Source organism: Hyla sarda, chromosome 4, assembly GCF_029499605.1.
Source record: "Hyla sarda isolate aHylSar1 chromosome 4, aHylSar1.hap1, whole genome shotgun sequence".
NCBI lineage: Eukaryota > Metazoa > Chordata > Amphibia > Anura > Hylidae > Hyla > Hyla sarda.
Window position 1 is genome coordinate 296,695,033 of NC_079192.1, and position 26,244 is coordinate 296,721,276.

General features: G+C 42.9%; 1 protein-coding gene across 3 annotated transcripts in view; it reads right to left on the reverse strand.

Annotated features, from left to right (window-relative positions):
- The window catches only part of ANO4 (anoctamin 4), a 174,161-nt gene that overhangs the window by 133,444 nt on the left and 14,473 nt on the right, over window positions 1-26,244 (reverse strand). The window contains exon 1 of one of the 3 annotated variants that reach the window (XM_056574598.1): window positions 7,197-7,276. The exons of the other annotated variants lie outside the window; for them this stretch is intronic. Within the exon in view, the coding sequence (XP_056430573.1) occupies window positions 7,197-7,224 (28 nt within the window). The 5' untranslated portion in view covers window positions 7,225-7,276. Of the gene's footprint in view, window positions 1-7,196; window positions 7,277-26,244 lie in introns of those variants that run through there. 3 annotated transcript variants of the gene reach the window in all.

A 26,244-nucleotide genomic window follows, 5' to 3' on the forward strand; every position in this document is an offset into this window, starting at 1 on the left:
CCTGTGGGGCTTGCAGAAGTTGTGCTGGCAGCGGGACTTCTGCAAGGTTAACCCGTGCGATGCAGCGCATCGCCGAGTTAACTGCATGACATATATAAATGTCATGATGCGCGAACTACCTGCACATCATGACATTTAGATATATCATTCTGTGGGAACGGGCTAATTACACGATTTAGGGGGCCGCAAGGCCCCTTTTAGCGTGAGGCCTTAGGCGGCCGCCTAAATTGCCTAATTAGAGAGCCACCTCTGCCTCTAATGCACCCACAGATCACTTTACATCCACATATGAGGTATTTCCTTACTCGAGAGAAATTGGGTTACAGATTTTGGGGGGCTTTTTCTCCTAATACCCCTTGTAAAAATTCAAAAACTGGGTCTACAAGAAAATGCTAGTGTAAAGAATGAAGATTTTGAATTTTCTCCTTCACTTTGCTGCTATTCCTGTGAAACACCTAAAGGGTTAACACACTTTCTGAATGTCATTTTGAATACTTTGAGGGGTGCAGTTTTTATAATGGGGTAATTTATGGGGTATTTCTAATATGAAGGCCCTTCAAATCCACTTCAAAATTGAACTGGTACCTAAAAAATTCCGATTTAGAAAATTCCGTGAAAAATTTGAAAAATGCTGCTGAACTTTGAAGCCCTCTGATGTCTTCCAAAAGTAAAAACATGTCAACTTTATGATGCAAACATAAAGTAGACAGACATCTTGTTTATGTGAATCAATATAGAATTTATTTGGAATGTCTATTTTCCTTACAAGCAGAGCGGTTCAAAGTTAGAAAAATGCTAAATTTTCCAATTTTTCATGAAATTTAGGAATTTTTCACCAAGAAATGATGCAAGTATCGACAAAAATTTACCACTGTGTTAAAGTAGAATATGTAGAATATCGCAATCAAATTCATAAGTAAAAGCATCCCGGCCGGAAGAAGCACTCTTGAAGTGTGAAACTGAGCTTGTTGCCTCGTGTACCCTCCTTCCCTCTCCCTATGTTTTTATGTGAGTATTTGTTCATGCAATAAAGCAAGAAAACGAAGACGGAGAGTTGACGTTTTTTTCCTCTCTTTATACACCTATTTAAATCTTTTCTAACATGTTTAAAGGTTTTTATCCCCCCTTTCCCTAATTTACTCTAGAACAACAATTCCCAACCTGGGGGTACAAGGAAAAAATATTAGTAATGGTGGTCACTGCCAATCGTCATTACTCCCAAAGTAGCTGCAACCCATGCTGCCTGATTTAAAAGTGGCAGAGGGCGCCATGGCTTTTTTAACCCTTTAAAGACCACGGAGGTATATTTACGTCCGTGGCCGGCTCACGATTTGTGAAGCTTCATATCTGAGGGATCCCGGTTGCTATCAGCAACCAGGACCCGTGGCTAATACCGGACATCGCCGATCGGGCTGATGTCCGATATTAACCCTTTAGACGCCACAATCAAAGTTGATCGTGGCCTCTAAAACAGGAGAAATCCATACCGGCTAGCTCAGCAGAGCTGTTTGGGATCGCCGCGGTGAAATCACGGTGTCCCGAACAGCTGAGAGGACAGCGGAAGGTGCCTTACCTTCTTCCCAGCTGTCCGATTGGAATTTGATTGCTCCAATCCTGAAACACTGATCAATGCATTCCTATGGCAATGCATTTAACAGTTCTTGCAATCAGTGTATGCAATGTTACAGCCCCTAGCATTGCATTAAAAAAAGTTAAAAAAAAAAAAAAAAAAGTTAATACATTTGATTTAACCCCTTCCCTAATAAAAATCAGAATCACCCCCTTTTCCCATTTAAAAAAGTGTGTAAATAAAAATAAAAACAAACGTAAATGTCCGAATGATAAAAATATATAATTAATTAACCCGCACGATCAATGGCATGCGCGCCAAAAAATTCCAAAGTCCAAAATAGCATATTTTTGGTCACATTTTATACCATAAAAAAAATATTAAAAAGCAATCAAAAAGTCTGATCAAAACAAAAATGGTTACGATAAAAACTTAAGATCACGGCACCAAAAATTAGCCCTCATATCGCCCCGTTCGTGGAAAAATTTTAAAAAGTTATAGGGGTCAGAAGATGACAATTTTAAACGTTGGGTACTGATGTCATTACAAAGTAGAATTGGTGGCGCCAAAAAAAAAAAAAGACGTCATATGGATTTTTAGGTGCAAAATTGAAAGGGTTATGATTTTTTTAATGTAAAGAGGAAAAAACGAAAGTGTAAAAACTGAAGAACACTTGGTCATTAAGGGGTTAAGAGAAGTGAGCAGTGGTTGCTGGTACTAGTTTATGTTGCTCACTCAAGGGGCAGAGCAGTGGAACAGCAGAGGAGAAGGGCGGGCCCCTGGCTGCTGTGCACAATAATAACTGTGACAGCTTCAGTGTCCCACTGGTCCTCTCCACCAGGTACCTATTGCAGTAGGTTCCCGACCAAATGAGCAGTGGAACACCAAAGTATGGTAGAAGGGAGTGGGCTACAACTATATGGAGGCAGTATGGGGCCTACAACTATATGTGGGCACAAAGGGGGCCTTACCACTATATGGGGGCAAAAAGCAGGCATTATTGTTATATGGGGCAATACACATGGAGAGTTTGTAAAGCTGTTGTGTGTTGTCCCGGTACAGGACCTGGTCCTGTTCCTGTCTAGGGTCCCCTCAGCCAGAGTCCCTTCATTCCCATGGGGCTCTCCTGCGGGGCTTACCCCTGGTCACCTCATATGAATTCTGTTAATGTATTGTTTAATATATAAAAATAATATAAATGTATAGGAAATGTGTATGTATAGGACCTTTTCTTGGGTCACGTGATGTACAGTGTAATGTATGATTGTTTAAGGACCTTTACTGGGTCATGTGATGTACCCAGAGTTCACTGGGTTCAGGACTTACAGGTTTGCTGACCAATGAGCTTAGTCCAGCCCCTTATTATATGAGCTGTAGTCTGTCAATTCTCTCTTAGTTCCGGACCATCAAGCAAGCACAACTATCTCAGCACAAATTTCAATTCAGCTAGGCGAAAGCCTGAAAGAACTAGCAGCCACTAAACCATAAGTTACAAAGCTCAATCTATCAAATCCTGTGTGACTACTATCAGCTAAAGTATCTAATTAGTAGCACAGTGGCCTGCATCAAAGCTCATTGCTTCAAAGTCCCAGCAAAACCTGTGAGGAACCTGTGTCACGGTTACCTCTTAAGAAACTGTTATGTATAGAGACTGTTGCATAAAATCTTCAAGTAAAGTTCTTCAGTTTATTCATAAAGTCTGCTGTGGACATTCTGTTATTTTCCCTACCATTTCTGGGACGGTTGGCGGTAGGGCCATTAACACTAAGGAAACCGCACCCTGGCGTCACAACATTCAAGGGTTAATACCACCAGACCCTGCACTTACATCAACGCAACACCCCAGACCCCACAACTCTCCTGGTTCACCACAGGTGACATAGCGCAGAAGAAAGTAGCATATAGGCCCACATTTATCATTGCAGTGCAAGTGAAGCATTTTCTTAAACGTTTTTTTTTTTTGTGTGCTGATAATGTGTAGGAGCACAAAATGTATTAAAAGGTAAAAGAGCTTTGATAAATTTTGTGCAGGTCACATTTTCTGAAATTTTTGTCTACACATACACCAAAAAGCTACACCATGTCTGGGCTGGTGTAGTTTTAGAGACTTTTCAGTGGCTTTGTGCCTTTTTTTGCTCCTTTTTACAAAAAGGTGCAATGATAAATCCCTTCCATATCATGTCTATTGCCAAAATCAGTGGATTGCAACTTAAAATCAGCAGAAATGTGTAAACAAAAAGGGGCAAAAAAAGGCGCAAAAAACCCTGCTTGCGCCTTTTTTGTCCCTTTTTTAGACACAAAAAACAGTCTAAAGACAATGATAAATGTGGGCCATAGTGTTTCTCCGGCAGGTTCTGTGGAGTCAAGTCTTGGCAGAGAAAAATCTTAATGGCTGTCAAGGCTGGTTAGTGAAAAAGAGGAAAATCAGATGACTCTGAGAATACTTCACTTATAAAAAGGTTGGGATTCAGTTCTTCAAGTCTTTCTTTTTTTTTTCCCCTGATAAGGATAATCCACTAGAAAACTGATCTCCAGTTGCTGATTCTTTAGGCTAGGTTCACACTATGGAATTTCTGTCAAAAATTCCACTTAGGAATTTCAGGCAGAAATTGTGGTGCATCAGAATCTCATTGCTGTCAATGGAATACCACTATATAGTGCACACTACGGAATCGTATATTCATCTGCAGAAATTCTACCACCAAGAGAATCAGCTTGCTCATTCTCTAGGCAGCATCTGTGCCGCAGACATTGTTGTCTGTGAGGATGGCATTCTCCGCGCTTGGAATCTCCAGATGGAATTTTTCGATCCGGAGCATTCTCAGTGTGAACCTAGCCTTACTGTTAGAGCATTGAGGCTATGGAATTGTCAGCTGCATGATGTTGTAATGTTATTTGATTCATTGAAGGAGGGGCCTGGATATTACAATATATGGTCGCTAGATTTGTGAGCATTTATCATCCATCTCATAAGGGTTTTACATTCTTCTGGAACAACACTATAGGATCACAGGCTGACTGGACGACCCCATATCTTTTTCAGACTTTAACTATTTTACTTATTTATTTATTTGCACGTTACAGCACTGTATAAAAATTGTGAGCATTTATACCATCAGGAGGACATACATACTCTATGCTTATGTTGTCCTTGGTCAGATAAAGGCAACAATGCTAACCTTTCAGCTACTATATTGTCAGTCTTGTCAGTTACATAAATATATCTGCATGCCTTAAAGGAGTACTCCGGTGAAAACCTTTTTTCTTTTAAATCAACTGGTGGCAGAAAGTTAAACATATTTGTAAATGACTTCTATTAAAAAAAATCTTAATCCTTCCAGTACTTATTAGCTGCTGAATGCTACAGAGGAAATTCCTTTCTTTTTGGAACACTGATGACATCATGAGCACAGTGCTCTCTGCTGACATCTCTGTCCATTTTAGCAACCATGCATAGCAGATGTATGCTAAGGGAAGCATGGTGGCTCAGTGGTTAGCACTGCTGCCTTGCAGCGCTGGGGACTTGGGTTCAAATCCCACTAAGGACAACAATAAATAAAGTGTTATTATTATTATAATAACGTCAGCAGAGAGAACTGTGCTCGTGATGTCATCAGAGAGCATTCCAAAAAGAAAAGAATTGCCTCTGTAGTATTCAGCAGCTAATAAATACAGGAAGGATTAAGATTTTTTAATAGAAGTAATTTACAAATATGTTTAACTTTCTGCCACCAGTTGATTTCAAAGAAAAAAGGTTTTCACCAGAGTACCCCTTTAACCTTAATGAGTAGTAGTAAAATAATTAGTAGTAGTAGTAAAGAAACCCTGGTCTCTGCACTGATCATTTGCTTTTTACAGTGTTAGTCTGTATAGTTTGCATTTGTTTTTGCATGTATATGTTCTAATGCACATAGCATTTCTGTACTGATTGCCGCACATTTTTGAAGGAAAATTGTATTATGCATGTCCCCTGTGCTAATCCTTCTACTGTTACTACATATCCCCTTACGTGCAATTTAATCTTACACTGTTATAATCTGACCCATTATTGTGTATGTCACTTCTATTACTCCTGTGCAGATCTGGTAATATCGCCTTTTGTTAATGCTTGTAACATGTATTTTATCTTATATAAATGATCTTATGTAATTGTTTTAATGTCATTTTATCTTGCATCAATAAAATGTTTTCATCATTAATGGCACATTACTCTTAGTAAGTGACTTCATTTTTTGTTGTTGTGGTATTTAGTGTTTAGGAGTAGAGATGAGCGAATTTACAGTAAATTCGATTCGTCACAAACTTCTCGGCTCGGCAGTTGATGACTTATCCTGCATAAATTAGTTCAGCCCTCAGGTGCTCCTTTTCCAGCCCACGGGAGCACCTGAAAGCTGAACTCATTTATGCAGGATAAGCCATCAACTGCCGAGCCGAGAAGTTCGTGATGAATCGAATTTACTGTAAATTTGCTCATCTCTATTTAGGAGGTCACCATAATTTACTATTGTTCGGGAGGCCATACATATAAAAGGCACTGTGCACACTACCCTCTGTTGAGCGTGCATTTCTTTTTAGTAGTAGTAGTAGTAGTAGTAGTAGTAGTAGTAGTAGTAGTAGTTGTAGCAGCAGTAAGTCTCTGTTCACACAGGCAGACGGCTGCCTAATACAAGCACTGATCGGTGTTTGGTAAAAGTGTCCAGTTATTGGGAGTGAATGGCCACACAATTGATCCTTGGATCATTTATGTGACCGATCACTTCTATCATTGTTAGTATCATATCCCCTGTTTACACGGGGAGATCCGCTGCCCACTAACAACAATTTTAGGGCTGTATGATCTAAGTAATCTGCAAAGAGAATGCCATTATGACTACTGTTTTGAGGTTCTATTTAAGTTCTGTATAGCTGTTTTACGTGAGTATTCTATTATTGTTTTTGAGCACTTTATGGTTCTATTTTCTTAATACTATACGAGTACTGCATAGTAACGCTATTTGAGCTATGTTAGGAGCATTATTTTAGATCATGTTACAAGACTGCCTGCAAGATTAAAGGGGTATTCCAGGAAAAAACTTTTATATATATATATATATATATATATATATATATATATATATATCAACTGGCTCCTGAAAGATAAACAGATCTGTAATTTATGTCTATTAAAAAATCTTAATCCTTTCAGTACTTATGAGCTTCTGAAGTTAAGGTTGTTCTTTTCTGTCTAAATCCTCTCTGATGACACCTGTCTCGGGAAACGCCCAGTTTAGAAGAGGTTTGCTATGGGGAATTGCTTCTAAACTGGGCGTTTCCTGAGACAGGTGTCATCAGAGAGGACTTAGACAGAAAAGAACAACCTTAACTTCAGAAGCTCATAAGTACTGAAAGGATTAAGATTTTTTAATAGAAGTAAATTACAAATCTGCTTAACTTTCTGGAGCCGGTTGATATATAAATTTTTTTTTTTCCTGGATAACCCCTTATACATGCCAATAAAAAATAATAAAAGATGTATGAAATACATCTTATATAGCAATTTTATGTCAGCCCATTTGAAACATGCATAGTACGTCTTTCCCACAGAACACTAATAATAAGTATAATATAGTACATTAGCTAAAAATACCTTCATAAATGACTGCGGTATAAGACATCTGCTACCTTCTTTTAATAACCTTCCCTTAGTGTGGTAAAAAGCACTATTTTCAGATGCTGTATTGATTCTGCCATGAAATAGAATGATTACAATTGGACTGCAACATCAAATAATTCCTCTATCTTCTAAAAGAGTAAAGAGTAAACATGTATTGAATCTCCAGTCTAGACTGTTTTGTGCTCAAGGGGCTTTCGAAGTTTGGAACACTGTGGCTATATTAAAAAAAAAGTAAAAAAATAAAATAAAAGTACCCAGTGTCTTCCTTTAAAGAGCCTATGGCATGCATTTGTTTACAGCATAAAAATAGATCCAAAAATGAAAAGAAATTTAAAACCAAATTCGCAGGTGGGGTCCCCATCTCCTGTACGGGGCCCCAGCTTTGCTGGCTCGGCTGACACACCCCTTCCATGTATTTCTATAGGAGATGTAGAGATACAGCGTTCCTGCATCCCCACCTCTCCCATATTGCTGAATGTAGCGGGCGTGTCTGTCAACCTTATATGGAGGTCAATGGAATGGTAAAATTATTGTAAACATTAAGGAGGCAGCGAAGCTCGCAAGAGTATTTTGGACTCTTAAAATCGGGGTGTGGGGAGTTCTGAGAGTCAGACCCTGCTGATCTACTGTCAATGGCCTATGTTAATTATTTTTAAAGCCCAGATAACCCCTTTATAATCCAGACAAGATTCTGCCTAAAGGGGACTTACATTGCTAATACAGAACTATATTTAGGGATGTTTATTACTGAATATTCTTTGTATTTTTTGTATCATTTTTGTTTATAAAATAAGATAAATATTTGTAATAAGAACAAAGTGAAAAAGTTAAAGGGGTACTCCGGTGAAAACCTTTTTTCTTTTAAATCAACTGGTGGCAGAAAGTTAAACATATTTGTAAATTACTTCTATTAAAAAATCTTAATCCTTCCTGTACTTATTAGCTGCTGAATACTACAGAGGAAATTCTTTTCTTTTTGGAATGCTCTCTGATGACATCACGAGCACAGTTCTCTCTGCTGACGTTATAATAATAATAACGCTTCATTTATTGTTGTCCTTAGTGGGATTTGAACCCAAGTCCCCAGTACTGCAAGGCAGCAGTGCTAACCACTGAGCCACCATGCTGCCCTTAGCATACATCTGCTATGCATGGTTGCTAAAATGGACAGAGATGTCAGCAGAGAGCACTGTGCTCATGATGTCATCAGTGTTCCAAAAAGAAAGGAATTTCCTCTGTAGCATTCAGCAGCTAATAAGTACTGGAAGGATTAAGATTTTTTAATAGAAGTCATTTACAAATATGTTTAACTTTCTGCCACCAGTTGATTTAAAAGAAAAAAGGTTTACCCCTTTAAAAGTATAACTGGTTTATGTACAGTTAACCATAATTATATATATTATTAATTTAAGATTGATTACATATAATCTATTGTTATAACAGTAGATAAATATGTAATCAACTTAAATTCATAATAACTTTAATAAGTTCAATTGAGCAGCTCATTGAATATAAAACATTTTTTTTTTAATTGTTTACATTGACTAAAATAATATTATTATGACTAACCAATATTAATCAAAGAATATAAATTGTTAAACTTTGTTTATTTATTTTAAACACATCCCCATATTACAAATACAAATTCCCTTCATTTAAACAATAGCTCCCTCTAGTGGATTCTCCAGATAAGAACAAGTAAAAACTCTGAAAGGTTAGAGCTGACTTGTCACTGTTATTTCTATGTAATACATGTAATCTGGTTTACAGGTCTTCTAAACATTTTTCTAACTGTTTTAAAACGTAAACTTAGTAATTAAAAACTAATTCTACCACTGATCCAGCTAAATCTAAAACTGCATAAATTTAAAGTGTACCTGCCACAATGAGCGGTGGAAAGATATTTTTTAAAACGTTCCAGGTAATCTTGTAGCCCAAGACTGATGCAATCAGAAGTGGAAATTTCGGAAACCCCATACAACTCTAAGGGACTTCTGCATTCCAACTTTTGATCGTGTCAGTCTTGGGTAAGGCTATGTTCACAGAGAATCTCCGTGCGGACATTCCACAAACTGCAGGTCACTGGCATAATTTTCCGGCACAAGGACCACACAGGAATGCGCCATCTCATAGACGGCTATGCATTCCGTGCGGAAAATGAAATTATTGTGCCGGAAACATCTGACACGGAAATGACGCCGTGTGCACAGCCCAGCAGAATCCTGTTGAATTCAATGGGACTCTGCTGCAGTAGAATCTCCGTGCCGGATTCCAATGCAGAATCTGGCATGGAAATTCAGACTTGTGAACATGGCCTAAATCTCAGACTACGAGATGGCCTGGAACATGCTAAAAATATCCTGCCGCAGCCCTTTTTAAAAATGTTTGGGGCCTTTTTCTTCAGATACAGCATCTAATCCACCCCTAAAGGGTGCCACTAGTGCAATGTGTGTAAATTCTTCAAGGTAAGGCCACATGTAGGAGATTTGCGCCAGAGTTTCAGCACACGATGTGAAAACGATTTTGTTTTTCTTTATAGTGCAGCATGGGCTATTATTAAAGAATAATGTAGAAGTTCTTGTGTATGCCTTACTTATCTGTTATCCTGATATGGCAGGCATGTGTTTGTAGCCATACTGTTTGTAATTCCATCACTGAAAAGATTTCCTAATATTGCTTCCATTTTCTGTGTATTTTCTGGCTGTTGAAAGGAGAGGGGGTGGAGATTTATCACTGCACCTGGTAATCTCAGGTGAACTGATTAGATGCATAAATGGAATTTAACAGTGTAAAAATGTTAGTCCAATATGTTAGCAATGAAGGATACTACCATCATAAGTTTAGTATTGCCAGACACAGAGCTAAAGATTGCATGCAGCACCAATCGGTGTCGGTACCTAGGGGTATGTATTTAGTAGTTTTTCTCCTAAGCATAGAATGCTAGATACAACAGTTGAGAGAAAAACCTTGTCCCAATCAACTTCATAAATAGAGCCATCAAGTGAGAAAATTGGGGAAGATTAACAAGGTCTCCCGAAAACTGTGTCAATGTAGGGCAAGTAGCTCTGTGCCAGAAAAGAAAGGTAGTCCACAAGAGGGCACAACCAGAGCTCACCGCCAATAGACAATGGTACACATTGCTGTCTGCTCGGAATGCATTGCCGTCTATGAGACGGTTCCATTTCTGAGCGGTCCTAGCACCCGCCGGATCATTCAAATAAGTGGAATGTCCGCTTGTGTTTTCCGGGCGCACATCCCGCATGGAATCGGTTGTGTGAACATGGTCTTAAGCAGAAATGCTTAACAAAGGGGGCGATGGCCTGAAACACAGCTGCACACTCCGACCACAGCAATCTGCAAACTGAACGGCCGGGAGAAAGAAGCTCCGTTTGGAAGGAACCGTTGGTGTGCCGTTACTAACATCTGCTAGGTTACTAACTCCACTTGGGTGAATATTTAGGTGTTTTTCATGACTGGAATGCATTGTTCATGATATGATGAAAGCTGGATAAGTTTAAAGCTATTCAAGCTGTTATATATCGTGTCTTTCTTAAGCAACTTGATTTAGATCTGGGGTTGATCCAAGCCTCCAGCTGACATGGTGAGCTACACACTCAAGTTGGTAAAATAACATTCTCCCTTCATAATCTGGTTATAAACGACTTAAAGGGGTACTCCGTGATAAACAAATAATAAAAAAAAAATCAACTGGTGCCAAAAAGTTAAACAGATTTGTAAGTTACCTTTATTTAAAATTCTTAATCCTTCCAGGACTTATCAGCTGCTGAAGTTGAGTTGTTATTTTCTGTTTGACAACAGTGCTCTCTGCTGACACCTCTGTCTGTCTCAGGAACTGTCCAGAGCAAACCTATTTTGCTCTGGACAGTTTCTGAGACAGACAGAGGTGTCAGCAGAGAGCACTGTTGTCAGACAGAAAGGAAGTTGTGTAGCTCTTTCCTGTCTGACCACAGTGCTCTCTGTCCGTGTCAGGAACTGTCCAGAGCAGGGGCGTGCACAGGAATTTTGAGGGGCAGGGGCTCAATGTGAAAAAAAGGGCACACCCGATCCATATGCAACTCCCTAGACCAGTGTTAACCCAAGCACGGTCCTTAAAGGACAACTGCAGCCAAAATTTTACTTATCCCCTATCCACAGGATAGGGGATAAGTGTTTGATCACGGGGGGGGGGTCCGACTGCTGGGCCCCCCTGCGATCTCCTGTACGGGGCCGCGGCTGTGCCGTGGCTCTCCCGTGCAGGGGGCATGTCGGCCGCAGCATGCCTCCCCCATAGAACTGTATGGGGATGGGGCGGGGACGGGGTGTAGACCGTCGAGCTCAGAGCTCGACGTTACGCGCATTAGCGCTCACAATGAGCGCTAATGCCGGCGCCCCGTTAGGTAGATCGCGGGGGGTCCCAGCGGTCGGACCCCCCGCGATCAAACACTTATCCCCTATCTTGTGGATAGAGGATAAGTTAAATTTGGCTGCAGTTGTCCTTTAAATACCCCCAACAGGTCATGTTATCAGGTGATATAGTTGTAGAGATGCCTGATGCACAGACCAGAATTATATCACCTGTGAAAGACTAAGGGAATCTTGAAAACATGACCTGTTAGGGGGACTTGAGGACCGCGCTTGGGAAATCTACAGGATAGAGGATAAGTGTTTGACCCCCGCGATCTCCCTAATGGGGCCCCCGCATTAGCACTCAGTGAAAGATCGACAGTTACGCACAAACGCTGCCTCCCCGCTTCTCCGATTGAACTACATGGAGGAGGCGTGTCAGCCGTGACATCACGCCGCGGCTGGCACGCCCCCTGCGGGGCAGAGCTGTGGCCCCGTGCACGAGATTGCGGGGGGCCCAGCGTTTGGACCCCCCGCGAACAAACACTTATACCCTTTAACGTACCATCCACAGCTCCCCCGTTGCACTGATATAGCTTTTCTGTCCTCTGTTCCAGCCTTCTTTCTGCTTCCTGTGCACAGATGGAAACACTGCGATGAACTTATTGCCGGGCGCAGCGATTTCCCGCCTTGACCAGTGATACAATGAGCGCAGTGTCATATAACAGGCCAAGGCTCCTTATATGACATGCGCTCAGCCTATTACCGACCGAGGTGGGACATCACTGCGGCTGGAGATAAGCTCATCGCAGTGTCCTGGTGCTGTCCACACCTCGTGTCACACTGGGTCTGGTGCTACATAAGCTGCATATGGACTATGCTCAGTTATCAGCTGTGGGGAGAAAGGAGCCCTGTTAAAGGGGTACTCTGGTGGAAAACATTATTATTATTTTTTTTAATCAACTTGTCCCAGAAAGTTAAACATATTTGTAAATTACTTCTATTAAAAAAATCTTTACCCTTCCAGTACTTATTAGCAGCTATTTACTACAGAGAAATTATTTTCTTTATGAATTTCTTTTTGTCTTGTCCACAGTGCTCTCTGCTGACACCTGATGCCTGTATCAGGAACTGTCCAGAGCAGGAGAAATCCCCATAGCAAACCTCTCCTGCTCTGGACAGTTCCTGTCATGGACAGAGGTGTCAGCAGAGAGCAGTGTGGACAGGACAAAAAAGAAATTTAAAAAGAAAATAATTTCCTCTGTAGTATACAACTGCTATATTATTAAATAGCAGTAATTTCAAAATTTTTTTTACTTTCTGGCACCAGTTCTTTAAAAAAAAAAAAAAAAAAAAAGTACCCCTTTAAGGTATTTAGAAGCCAAATTGGTTCTGCACAATAGTTATTTATCATAAGCAACAGAGTTGTGCTTTAAATGTTAACACAAATACAGTGTGAATCCAGCCATTGGGATTTTGCTACAGATTTTTTTGCTACAGATTTTATACTGTGGATTTTGTTATTGAATTACCAGCAGAAATTCTGCAGCAAAATGGGGGAGATTTATCAAAACCTGTCCAGAGGAAAAGTTGTCCAGTTGCCCATAGCAACCAATCAGATCGCTTCTTTCATTTTTAACAAGGCCTCTGAAAACTGAAAGCAGCAATCTGATTGGTTGCTATGGGCAACTTTTCCTCTGGACAGGTCCTCAAGAAAGGTGGGACAATACAAAGATTGTAGGGACTGATGATGTGGGGAAGATATAGATGTGGAATGGCATTATAGGTAACACTATTGGTTTATAGCAGTGTTTCCCAAGCAGGGTGCCTCCAGCTGTTGCAAAACTGCAACTCCCAGCTTGCCTGGACAGCCTTTGGCTGAGAGTTGTAGTTTTGTACCAATTGGAGGCCCCTGGTTGGGAAACACTGGTTTATAGGGAGGGAAAGAAGAACTATGCTGGACTAAGCTTTTCAGGTACTGTAGGTGAGGGACACTATGGGGGAGATTTAACAAGACCTGTCCAGAGGAAAAGTTGCCCATAGCAACCAATCAGATCCTTTCTTTCATTTTTCAGAGGCCTTTTCAAAAGTAAAATAAGAAATCTGATTGGTTGCTATGGGCAACTTTTCCTCTGGACAGGTCTTGTTAAATCTCCCCCATACTGTATATCAGAATAAATAAGGAAAAAAACAAAACAACACAAAAACACACTATCATTTCCCTGAAGCTGCTTGTACAGAGGAGGCCAGTCCTCCCTGACAGACCACCCTGCTGATCATCACTTACTGTCACTGTGGACTCTTCTAAGTCCCCTCACACAGTCCACCCTCCCTACAGTCCTCCCTGACAGACCACCCTGCTGATCATCACTTACTGTCACTGTGGACTCTTCTAAGTCCCCTCACACAGTCCACCCTCCCTACAGTCCTCCCTGACAGACCACCCTGCTGATCATCAGTTACTGTCACTGTGGACTCTTCTAAGCCACCTCACACAGTCCACCGTCCCTACAGTCCTCCCTGACAGACCACCCTGCTGATCATCAGTTACTGTCACTGTGGACTCTCCTAAGTCCCCTCACACAGTCCACCCTCCCTACAGTCCTCCCTGACAGACCACCCTGCTGATCATCAGTTACTGTCACTGTGGTCTCTTCTAAGTCCCCTCACACAGTCCACCCTCCCTACAGTCCTCCCTGACAGACCACCCTGCTGATCATCACTTACTGTCACTGTGGACTCTTCTAAGTCCCCTCACACAGTCCACCCTCCCTACAGTCCTCCCTGACAGACCACCCTGCTGATCATCACTTACTGTCACTGTGGACTCTTCTAAGTCCCCTCACACAGTCCACCCTCCCTACAGTCCTCCCTGACAGACCACCCTGCTGATCATCAGTTACTGTCACTGTGGACTCTTCTAAGTCCCCTCACACAGTCCACACTCCCTACAGTCCTCCCTGACAGACCACCCTGCTGATCATCAGTTACTGTCACTGTGGACTCTTCTAAGTCCCCTCACACAGTCCACCCTCCCTACAGTCCTACCTGACAGACCACCCTGCTGATCATCAGTTACTGTCACTGTGGACTCTTCTAAGCCACCTCACACAGTCCACCCTCCCTACAGTCCTCCCTGACAGACCACCCTGCTGATCATCAGTTACTTTCTCTGTGGACTCTTCTAAGTCCCCTCACACAGTCCACCGTCCCTACAGTCCTCCCTGACAGACCACCCTGATGATCATCAGTTACTGTCACTGTGGTCTCTTCTAAGTCCCCTCACACAGTCCACCGTCCCTACAGTCCTCCCTGACAGACCACCCTGCTGATCATCAGTTACTGTCACTGTGGACTCTTCTAAGTCCCCTCACACAGTCCACCGTCCCTACAGTCCTCCCTGACAGACCACCCTGCTGATCATCAGTTACTGTCACTGTGGACTCTTCTAAGCCACCTCACACAGTCCACCCTCCCTACAGTCCTCCCTGACAGACCACCCTGCTGATCATCAGTTACTGTCTCTGTGGACTCTTCTAAGTCCCCTCACACAGTCCACCGTCCCTACAGTCCTCCCTGACAGACCACCCTGCTGATCATCAGTTACTGTCACTGTGGTCTCTTCTAAGTCCCCTCACACAGTCCACCGTCCCTACAGTCCTCCCTGACAGACCACCCTGCTGATCATCAGTTACTGTCACTGTGGACTCTTCTAAGTCCCCTCACACAGTCCACCGTCCCTACAGTCCTCCCTGACAGACCACCCTGCTGATCATCAGTTACTGTCACTGTGGACTCTTCTAAGCCACCTCACACAGTCCACCCTCCCTACAGTCCTCCCTGACAGACCACCCTGCTGATCATCAGTTACTGTCTCTGTGGACTCTTCTAAGTCCCCTCACACAGTCCACCGTCCCTACAGTCCTCCCTGACAGACCACCCTGCTGATCATCAGTTACTGTCACTGTGGTCTCTTCTAAGTCCCATCACACAGTCCACCGTCCCTACAGTCCTCCCTGACAGACCACCCTGCTGATCATCAGTTACTGTCACTGTGGACTCTTCTAAGTCCCCTCACACAGTCCACCCTCCCTACAGTCCTCCCTGACAGACCACCCTGCTGATCATCAGTTACTGTCACTGTGGACTCTTCTAAGTCCCCTCACACAGTCCACCCTCCCTACAGTCCTCCCTGACAGACCACCCTGCTGATCTTCAGCTACTGTCACTGTGGACTCTTCTAAGTCCCCTCACACAGTCCACCCTCCCTACAGTCCTCCCTGACAGACCACCCTGCTGATCATCAGTTACTGTCACTGTGGACTCTTCTAAGTCCCCTCACACAGTCCACCCTCCCTACAGTCCTCCCTGACAGACCACCCTTCTGATCAACAGTTACTGTCACTGTGGACTCTTCTAAGTCCCCTCACACAGTCCACCCTCCCTACAGTCCTACCTGACAGACCACCCTGCTGATCATCAGTTACTGTCACTGTGGACTCTAACTCTTCTAAGTCCCCTCACACAGTCCACCCTCCCTACAGTCCTCCCTGACAGACCACCCTGCTGATCATCAGCTACTGTCACTGTGGACTCTTCTAACTCTTCTAAGTCCCCTCACACAGTCCACCCTCCCTACAGTCCTCCCTGACAGACCACCCTGCTGATCATCAGCTACTGTCACTGTGGACTCTTCTAACTCTTCTAAGTCCCCTCACACAGTCCACCCTCCCTACAGTCCTCCCTGACAGACCACCCTGCTGATCATCAGTTACTGTCACTGTGGACTCTTCTAACTCTTCTAAGTCCCCTCACACAGTCCACCCTCCCTACAGTCCTCCCTGACAGACCACCCTGCTGATCATCAGTTACTGTCACTGTGGACTCTTCTAACTCTTCTAAGTCCCCTCACACAGTCCACCCTCCCTACAGTCCTCCCTGACAGACCACCCTGCTGATCATCAGTTACTGTCACTGTGGACTCTTCTAACTCTTCTAAGTCCCCTCACACAGTCCACCCTCCCTACAGTCCTCCCTGACAGACCACCCCGCTGATCATCAGTTACTGTCACTGTGGACTCTTCTAACTCTTCTAAGTCCCCCCACACAGTCCACCATCCCTACAGTCCTCCCTGACAGACCCGGCTGATGATCACTGTCCCCTCATGGCAGCTCCAGCTGATCTTCTATCCTCCATCTCTTCCTTTCCTTTCCCAGAGAGGAGCAGGGAGGGGGAGGGGCCGTCAGCAGCAGCAGGACCCCGGGAGACAGTGTCCAGAGAATGCCTGTATGACAAGATGTCACTTCCTAACACTTGTATCTGCTCTTTCTTCTTGTCCTCTGCTGTTATCTCTACCAGCCATGCCTCTATACACTCCTGCCCTGTGCCTCTGTGCCTCACACCTTTAAAAAAAAAAAAAAAAGGGCATTAAGGGGCAGGTGCATGAAAAGGCAGGGGCTCAAGCCCCCTTTGAGCCCTATGTGTGCACGTCCCTGGTCCAGAGTACAAGGAAATCTCCATAGCAAACCTCTCCTGTTCTGGGCAGTTCCTGACATGGACAGAGGTGTCAGCAGAGAGCACTGTGGTCAGCTAGAAAAGAACTATATATCTTCCTCGATACAGCAGCTGATAAGTACTGATAAAAATATTTTTATATACAAGTAATTAACAAATCTGTTTAACTTACCGGCACCAGTTGATTAGAAAAAAATTGTTTTCCAGCGGAGTGCCCCTTTAAGCAGAAAACTTGCACGAACCCTCTAGTGGCAACTGCAGGAACTGAATGTCTTTTATTGGGATTTGGAGAGCTATTAAAATAACATATTTATAAAAGTTGGAGCATTACTTTCAGGGAGAGCTCTTGGATGATTTATTTAGTTGATTATTCATTTATTTTTTACCTGCATCTTCAAATGAATACTTTGTAAATTATGACTGGTGAATTTTAGTGTTGTTGCAGGAAGAACGTTTACATTTTCAGATAACTATTTCTTGCTTTAATAGTTGGGGGTTACTCATAGAATTGACATTAATGCAGCATCAATAACTAACAATGATGACTCAGGGTAACCAGAACTAGGAAGAAAATGGCATCACAGGAATAAATGACAACTGCAACAATATCATCATCTGCTGACAGAGGAATAAGGCAAAGGCGTCACTATGTGCTGACAATAATAGAAAAGCTCTGACAAAGTAAAATTGTGTACAAAGAAAAGATTTCTTGTAATTATTGCAGTGGGATACATATGGCGATCAACAGTCCCCTGCCGGCAAAGCCAATTTGCTAAAATCACTATTTTATTACGTATGATTTTATCTTCATCTTGTCCACAGCAAAAAAAAAAAAAAAAAAGTAATGGCCGTAAATGTTGGCACCCCCACAACATGTTTCTAGAAAATGAAGTATTTATCACAGAAAAGGGTTGCAGTAACACATGTTTTTCTATACACATGTTTATTCCCTTTGTATTTATTGGAACTAAACCAAAAAAAGGGAGGAAAAAAAGCAAATTGGACATAATGTCACACCAAACTCCAAAAATGGTCTGGAAAAAATTATTGGCACCCTTTCAAACTTGTGGAAAAATAAGATTTTTTTCAAGCATGTGATGCTCCTTTAAACTCACCTGGGGCAAGTAACAGGGGGGGGGGGGGGGGGGGGGCAAAATGAAAATCACACCTGAAAGCAGATAAAAAGGAGAGTTCACTTAGTCTTTGCATTTTGTGTCTTTTAGACAAGAGAAAGAGGAGACGAGAACTGTCTGAGGACTTGAGAACCAGAATTGTGGAAAAATATCAACAATCTCAAGGTTACAAGTCCATCTCTAGAGATCTAGATTTGCCTTTGTCCACAGTGTGAAACATTATCAAGAGGTTTGCAATGCATGGCACTGTAGCTAATCTCCCTGGGTGTGGACTGAAGATAGCCGGATAGTCCGGAAAGTGGATAAGCAGCCCCAAACAAGTTCCAAAGATATTCAAGCTGTCCTGCAGGCTCAGACAATAACGGGAGACCCAGGAGGACCCCACTGATGACACAGAGACATAAAAAAGCAAGACTACATTTTGCCAATATGAAATTGAGTAAGCAAAAATCCTTCTGGGAAAACATCTTGTGGACAGATGAGACCAAGATAGAGCTTTCTGGGAAAGCACATCATTCCACAAAAACGGAATTAGGCCTACATAGAAAAGAACACAGTACCTACAGGGAAATATGGAGGAGGTTTAATGATTGTTACACCGAGCGCTCCGGGTCCCCGCTCCTCCCCGGAGCGCTCGCAACATCCTCGCATTTGCAGCGCCCCGGTCAGACCTGCTGACCGGGTGCGCTGCAATACCTCTCTCAGCCGGGATGCGATTCGCGATGCGGGAGGCGCCCGCTCGCGATGCGCATCCCGGCTCCCGTACCTGACTCGCTCTCCGTCGGTCTTGTCCCGGCGCGCGCGGCCCCGCTCCTTAGGGCGCGCGCGCGCCGGGTCTCTGCAATTTAAAAGGCCACTGCGCCACTGATTGGCGCAGCTGGCTTAATTAGTGTGTTCACCTGTGCACTCGCTATTTATACTTCACTTCCCCTGCACTCCCTCGCCGGATCTTGTTGCCATTGTGCCAGTGAAAGCGTTTCCTTGTGTGTTCCTAGCCTGTGTTCCAGACCTCCTGCCGTTGCCCCTGACTACGATCCTTGCTGCCTGCCCTGACCTTCTGCTACGTCCGACCTTGCTCTTGTCTACTCCCTTGTACCGCGCCTATCTTCAGCAGTCAGAGAGGTTGAGCCGTTGCTGGTGGATACGACCTGGTTGCTACCGCCGCTGCAAGACCATCCCGCTTTGCGGCGGGCTCTGGTGAATACCAGTAGCAACTTAGAACCGGTCCACCAGCACGGTCCACGCCAATCCCTCTCTGGCACAGAGGATCCACCTCCAGCCAGCCGAATCGTGACAATGATTTTTTTGGGGTTGCTTTGCTGCCTCTGGCACTGGGTGCCTTGAACGTGTGCAAGGCATCATGAAATCTGAGGAGTACCAACGGATTTTGGGTTGCACTATACAGCCTAGTGTCAGAAAGCTGGGTTTTGGTCAGAGATCTTGGGTCTTCCAGCAGGAAAATGACCCCAAACATATGTCAAAAAGCACCCAGAAATGGATGCCAACAAAGCGCTGGAGAGTTCTGAATCCCATTGAACACCTGTGGAGAGATCTTAAAATTGCTGTTGAGAAAAGGCGCCTTCCAATAAGAGAGACCTGGAGCAGTTTGCAAAGGAAGAGTGGTCCAACATTCCGGCTGATAGGTGTAAGAAGCTTATTGATGGTTAAAGGAAGTGGCTGATTTCAGTTAGTTTTTCCAAAGGGTGTACAACCAAATATTAAGTTAAGGGTGCCAATAATTTTGTCCAGACCATTTTTGGAGTTTGGTGTGACATTATGTCCAATTTGCTTTTTTTCCTCCCTTTTTTGGTTTAGTTTTAATACACACAAAGGGAATAAACATGTGTATAGCAAAAAATGTGTTACTGTAATCCTTTTCTGTGAGAAATACTTCATTTTCTAGAAAAAAAAATTCAGGGGTGCCAACATTTACGACCATGACTGTACATGGAAGGATATGAAAATGCCATCCTTCTGTAGCAGAAAAATTCCATGTAAAATTCCATATAAAAATACAAGCCTGTTGCAGATTGTTAAAGTCACAGCATGCTCATTGTATTGAAGAAATGCTGCAGATTATACCAAGGATTTTATCCTTCAATGTGAAGTCCACTATAACTTTGCTTACTACTATGGTGGCAACATTGGGGTTCGTAGTGTGTGTGTGTTTTTGTATCACATTTTTATTTTGTTTTCAAGAAAACAAAATAGTGACAAATGACCCCCCCCCCCCCCCCCGCCCCCATACCATCTCCCAAGAACACAGAACTAGCTGAATCGTGGGCTCATTCATAACAGTGACCACAGAGATATACATGAGACACTACTATTAAGTTCCAGTGCATAGATAAATACAATCACATAAGGCTAGGTTCATTGTGCTCAGACCTATTCAGGGTTTGTTTGGCCTCAAACAACAGAGCTGAATAGACCCTTGGCACAATGGACAACACTAGGTCCCAACAAATCCCATTGACTTGAATGGGATGTGTTGGTGTCTGTTATTTTAGGGGAGTTAGGCAGAGAAAAAAAATGCTCCTGTCCTTCTAATGGGTTGAGCAAAGGAGCTCCCTTTAGCAGAGCTCAACAACAGTGTGAACTTAGCCTGACTAGTAAATTCACTCAGATCACAACTGCCCTTCTATCCAGACAGAGACTATCCAATATCTGGAAAGCTATCAATGGAGTGCTCTGCAGGTATCATGATGGGAGACCATCATTTTATGGCTTGGTACAACATTTGGAGAACATTCAAATGGTACATCCCCTACCACTACATCCTCCCATTACAGACTAAGCTTGCATACTTTTATGTTGGCGGGGATCTGAATGCCTTATACTCTTTGTACAAGATATAACTCCCCCTTCCAGAAAGGTCCCAACATCATACATTCTCACATGTATAGAGCACTCTAAGTCTATATCTGGTACACCTAGAGTCAACTCTTAACGCTAATAACATATAAACACTGTGAGTCTATAACATTTACAGACAGGTTAGGTGTACATGCTACAACCTTAGTCCAAGGCTGATCTATAATGGGCCAGAGAACAGCCAAAAGAGGCAGTATTATCAGTTCACTGCTGAAAGGGAACTGATCTGGTTTGTCTGTCCGGCATGTAGAATAGCTGTATGTACTTATAGAATAGCTCATATTTTAACGCAAAGTCTCCCTGAAGCCCCACTTTAAGAATAGCTGTATGAAAAGACCTTTCCAAACATTACTGGCATCCTCCCGTAACACCATAAGGGAGTAAGCTGAGGGCAATATTCAGCTTCTTGTATAAGTTTGAGGGTTTTTTTCTAAATAACTTTGAAATCTGGGTTCATAAATGGTGTCCCCTGAGATCCAATTTCTAGTATGTATATAGGAAGTCTACCTCCAGTTAGGTGAGGAGAAAGTCTCTCAGTAGTACCGATACAACTTTCCTCCATTTCATAGCCTATGTGATTGTTAACGTCTTTGCAAATGACTTAAATTTACCAAAAATGACTCCATACACCAGAAAAACAGCTTTAAAATCTTGGACCTTCCTCAAAACCAGTGTAGAGAAAGAATGCTATGTGTAGGAGAAAGCCTGGGTGGTGTACCTGCCTATCTACCTGTTGAAGATGATCCACACTGGTCCTAAAAGGTAAATCATACCTTTCTCTCACCACCCATAACGCTCACTTGTGTAAATCCCAGTGTACCTACTTCTGTATTCACACTACGCTATCAGTCTGTTCCCCCATCTCTGCCGCTCAGTGGGGATGTAGCAAACTAGATCCCGCTGTGTGGGCGCAGGGATCGAGCAAGAGTAGCAGACTCAGAGCAGAGGAGAGCGGTGATGGATCGTGCTCTCCCCGGCCTCTGCCCTCTCACTGCGAACATATTTTATACACCCCCCAGGCAGGGGGATATCAGAACAGAGCTGCGGGGAATTTTGTTTAACTTTACAATACAGATTTTTTTGAAAGAGAAAATTATGAGAGGCCACTAGTTCATTTTTTAGGGCTGGTTTGACCTGGCCTGTCATTAAAATTATTTTTCATCCGTGTGACTTTGCATTTGACAAATCAGCAACCACTGCATAATGTGGTCTAAATAAGGCAACATCGGGGTTTAATTTAAAAAAAAGCCTCTAAATCAATTGGTGCAAGGAGGAACAATGTGACTTTTCTAGCGACAAATTTAGATGAAAAAAAGATGTCTGAATTGTATAATAAATTCCCCTCTATGTCACAAGAGAGGAAAAAGGTGGTGTGTGGTGATTGGCCACAGAAGAGAATGGATCTCCTCTATGAGTACAACTGAAACAATCAAGCGCTGGACCCAAACCCCCAACCCCAATTCCTATTCTGATTGGTCCCCGGTTATTAGTGGTGTACCCCAAGGTTCGTTACTAGGGCCATTTTGGTTTAACTTTTTTTAGTAATGATATAGAGGATGGGAATAACAAGGGATTAAAGGAGTATTCCATGACATTTTTTTAAATCAACTGGGTCCAGAAAGTTAAACAGATTTGTAAATTATTTCTATTTAAAAATCTTAATCCTAACAGTACTTATCAGCTGCTGAAGCAGAGTTGTTCTTTTCTGTCTGACAACAGTGCTCTCTGCTGACACCTCTGTCTGTCTCAGGAACTGTCCAGAGTAGGAGAGGTTTGCTATGGGGATTTGCTGCTACTCTGAACAGTTCCTGAGACAGACAGAAGTGTCAGCAAACAGCACTGTTGTCAGACAGAAAAGAACCACTCAACTTCAGCAGCTGATAAGAACTGGTAGGATTAAGATTTTTAATAGAACTAATTTACAAATCTGTTTAAATTTCTGGAGCCAGTTGATAAGAAAAGAAAAAGTTTTTTTCATGAAATACCCTTTTAACCCCTTAAGGACCCTTGACGTACGCGTACGTCATGACACTCTGGTACTTAAGGACCCATGACGTACGCGTACGTCATGGAGAATTCCGGTCCCCGCCGCGCACCGGGCGGGGATCGGACCGGGATGCCTGCTGAAATCATTCAGCAGGCATCCCGTGCAAAGGCCCCCCATGTCGGCGACCGCGGCAAATCGCAAGGGAATTCACACTTGCGATTTGCGCGATTCCGGGTAATTACGGGTCTATGGTGACCCGGTGACCCGGAATAGAAGGGGGATCGTGGGTATCCATCTAGACGCGACCACCAATAGCAGATCAGGGGCGGGGGGGGTTAACTTTCGTTTTCCCCGTCCTGCCCACCCAAAGGCGGGGCAGGACGGGGAAACCCGACAGGGACCGGCGCCGAAGAACCACTTACCGATCCGGAGGCTGCGGGTGATGGAGATCGGCGGGCGGCGATGTTGTGCGGCTGGATCCTACGGAAGCCGGTGAGTTGCCTAGCGACATCTGGAGGGTACAGTCTGAGACCACTAAGATGTCTAGCAGTGGAGTACCCCTTTGAAGTTTTTCTAGAAATGAATATGTCCGAAGCAACTTCAGTAAAAAAAAATTCTAATCCTTTATTATAAAGGCATAAAAACACAGGTTTATGACATGCACGTGTTTTGGACAGTCATGTTATTGATGACTTAGGGCACATGACTGCCCAAAACGTGTCCCTGCTATTTATTTATCGGTTTGCTGTCTGGTTATTATGCCTTTATAAAAAAGATTGGAAGACAATTTAATGGCGTTGCACTGGACATAATCATTTGTGGTATCTATCGGATAGATGGCGCTGCACGTCTGTCTGAGCACATTCGTGAAGCTGCTGGGTGAGCATTTCTAGCAACAAGTGCTCCCGACTGATGTCATACTTGTCAACTACATTGTTAACTAGAGACCAGCGCACCTCCCTCCAACATGGTCCACAGAATAGACTGTATCCTACAAAGCAGGAAAATGAGAAGGTCACCACAAGTCATGTCTGCTTATTGAAATGTCTGCTTAGTTTATGTATAGCTTTTAAAGAGCCTGTTAATTGCTGAGCAGAGAGAGAGACAACAGCGGAAGGGAAAGTACATCTGATATGGGGATAGAAACAATGCACGTGTGACCTGTAGAGCCAGGTATTGGATTACCGGTCACCCTTTCCCTCTCACCACTGTGACTCAATTGTGGCTGAATTAGATCATACAATGACATCTAAACCAACAGATGAAACACTAATAAAACAATTGTGGTATGAGATTATTAAATATATAAAGTGCATTATACAGGCTGTGCAAGGCAGGAGCACCTACTAGACATCCAAAAAGCGTTAAAGGGGTACTCCAGTGGAAAATAATTATTTTTAAATCAACCAGAAAGTTAAACAGGTCTGCAAATTACTTCTATATAAAAATCTTAATCCTTCCAGTACTTATCAGCTGCTGTATGATGTATTCTGTCTGACCACACTGCTCTCTGCTGACACCTCTGTCCATGTCAGGAACTGTCCAGAGCAGGAGAGGTTTGCTATTTGGATTTCTCCTGCTCTGGACAGTTCCTGACACGGACAGAGGTGTCAGCAGAGAGCACTGTGGTCAGACAGAAAAGAAATCCAAAAAGAAAAAAAATTTCCACTGGAACATGGAAGCTTAGGTTTGGGACGTAACACCACGCCCCCTTCATTCATGTCTATGGAAGGGGGTGTGAAAGCTAGTACGTAGTCATCAAGCCTCCTCCCATAGACATGAATGGAGAGGGCGTGGCAGCTGTAGTGCACGGATGACTGAGGTGCCGTGCCGGAGATCATAGGGGATGAGATGTTATTCCCCGGAGTATCCCTTTAATAAAATGGAATATCAGAAAAAAAACACCACCAAAAATTCTTTAAAAAAATAAGTTTAACATAAAACCCCCATAAAAAGGTTTGTGATCAGCCCCACTAGGGAGTCTGTACATACCAGTACATAGCGATTTTTTTAATGACCACAGGTCCTTTTTTCAGTAATACCATACAATGTTTTATATTATATTAGGTAGCAATATATTTAGTGACATCACATTAAAAGACATATCCTGTTGAGGTGCAGAGTACCAGGTTCCAAAGCTCACAATTTTTTTTTTGATACAGTGCAATATTTATAAACAATCAGTGTCAATTGGAAGCTACTGTTATTTGACACGTTTTAAAGGGGTATTCCAGGCAAAAACTTTTTTATATATATATCAACTGGCTCCAGAGCGTTAAACAGATTTGTAAATTACTTCTATTAAAAAATCTTTATCCTTCCAATAGTTATTAGCTTCTGAAGTTTTCTGTCTAACTGCTCAATGATGATGTCACGTCCCGGGAGCTGTGCATGATGGGAAAATATCCCCATAGGAGCTGTACAGCTCCTGGGACGTGAGTCATCAGAAAGCAGTTAGACAGAAAACAGCAACTCAACTTCAGAAGCTAACAACTATTGGAAGGATTAAGATTTTTTAATAGAAGTAATTTACAAATCTGTTTAACTTTCCGGAGCCAGTTGATATATAAAAAAAAGTTTTGGCCTGGAATACCCCTTTAATTTATTTGGTAATTGTTTAAATTCCTATATTTTATCTATCTCTATAGTTACACTTTTATTTTAACCCCTCTTACTGGTTATTACTACTGTTAGAACATCATATATTCAGTCCTGAGACATGCCCTGCATAACAAGTATTACATATTTAATTATATATTTATAAATAAATGTTATTATTTTAATTATCTTACACTTGTCACTTTTTTTTTACCATTACTTTAATGTACACATCAGCCCAATCCAACACACCTGAGAACAGCCTTTTGTTTACAGTCTATTCTTTATTTTCTTTTGCACACATGGATATCAGTGCAATCTCGGTTAAAGGGGTACTCCACTGCCCCAGCGTTCGGAACATTTTGTTCCGAACGCTGGGTGCAGGCTGCAGGGGTCATTATGTCACGGCCATGCCCCCTTGTGATGTCACGACACGCCCCCTCAATGCAAGTCTATGGGAGGGGGCGTGGGGGCAACCTAGCCCCCTCCCATAAACTTGCATTGAGGGGGCGTTGACGTGACATCACAAGGCACATGGCCGTAACGTCACGACCCCTGCAGCCTGTTCCG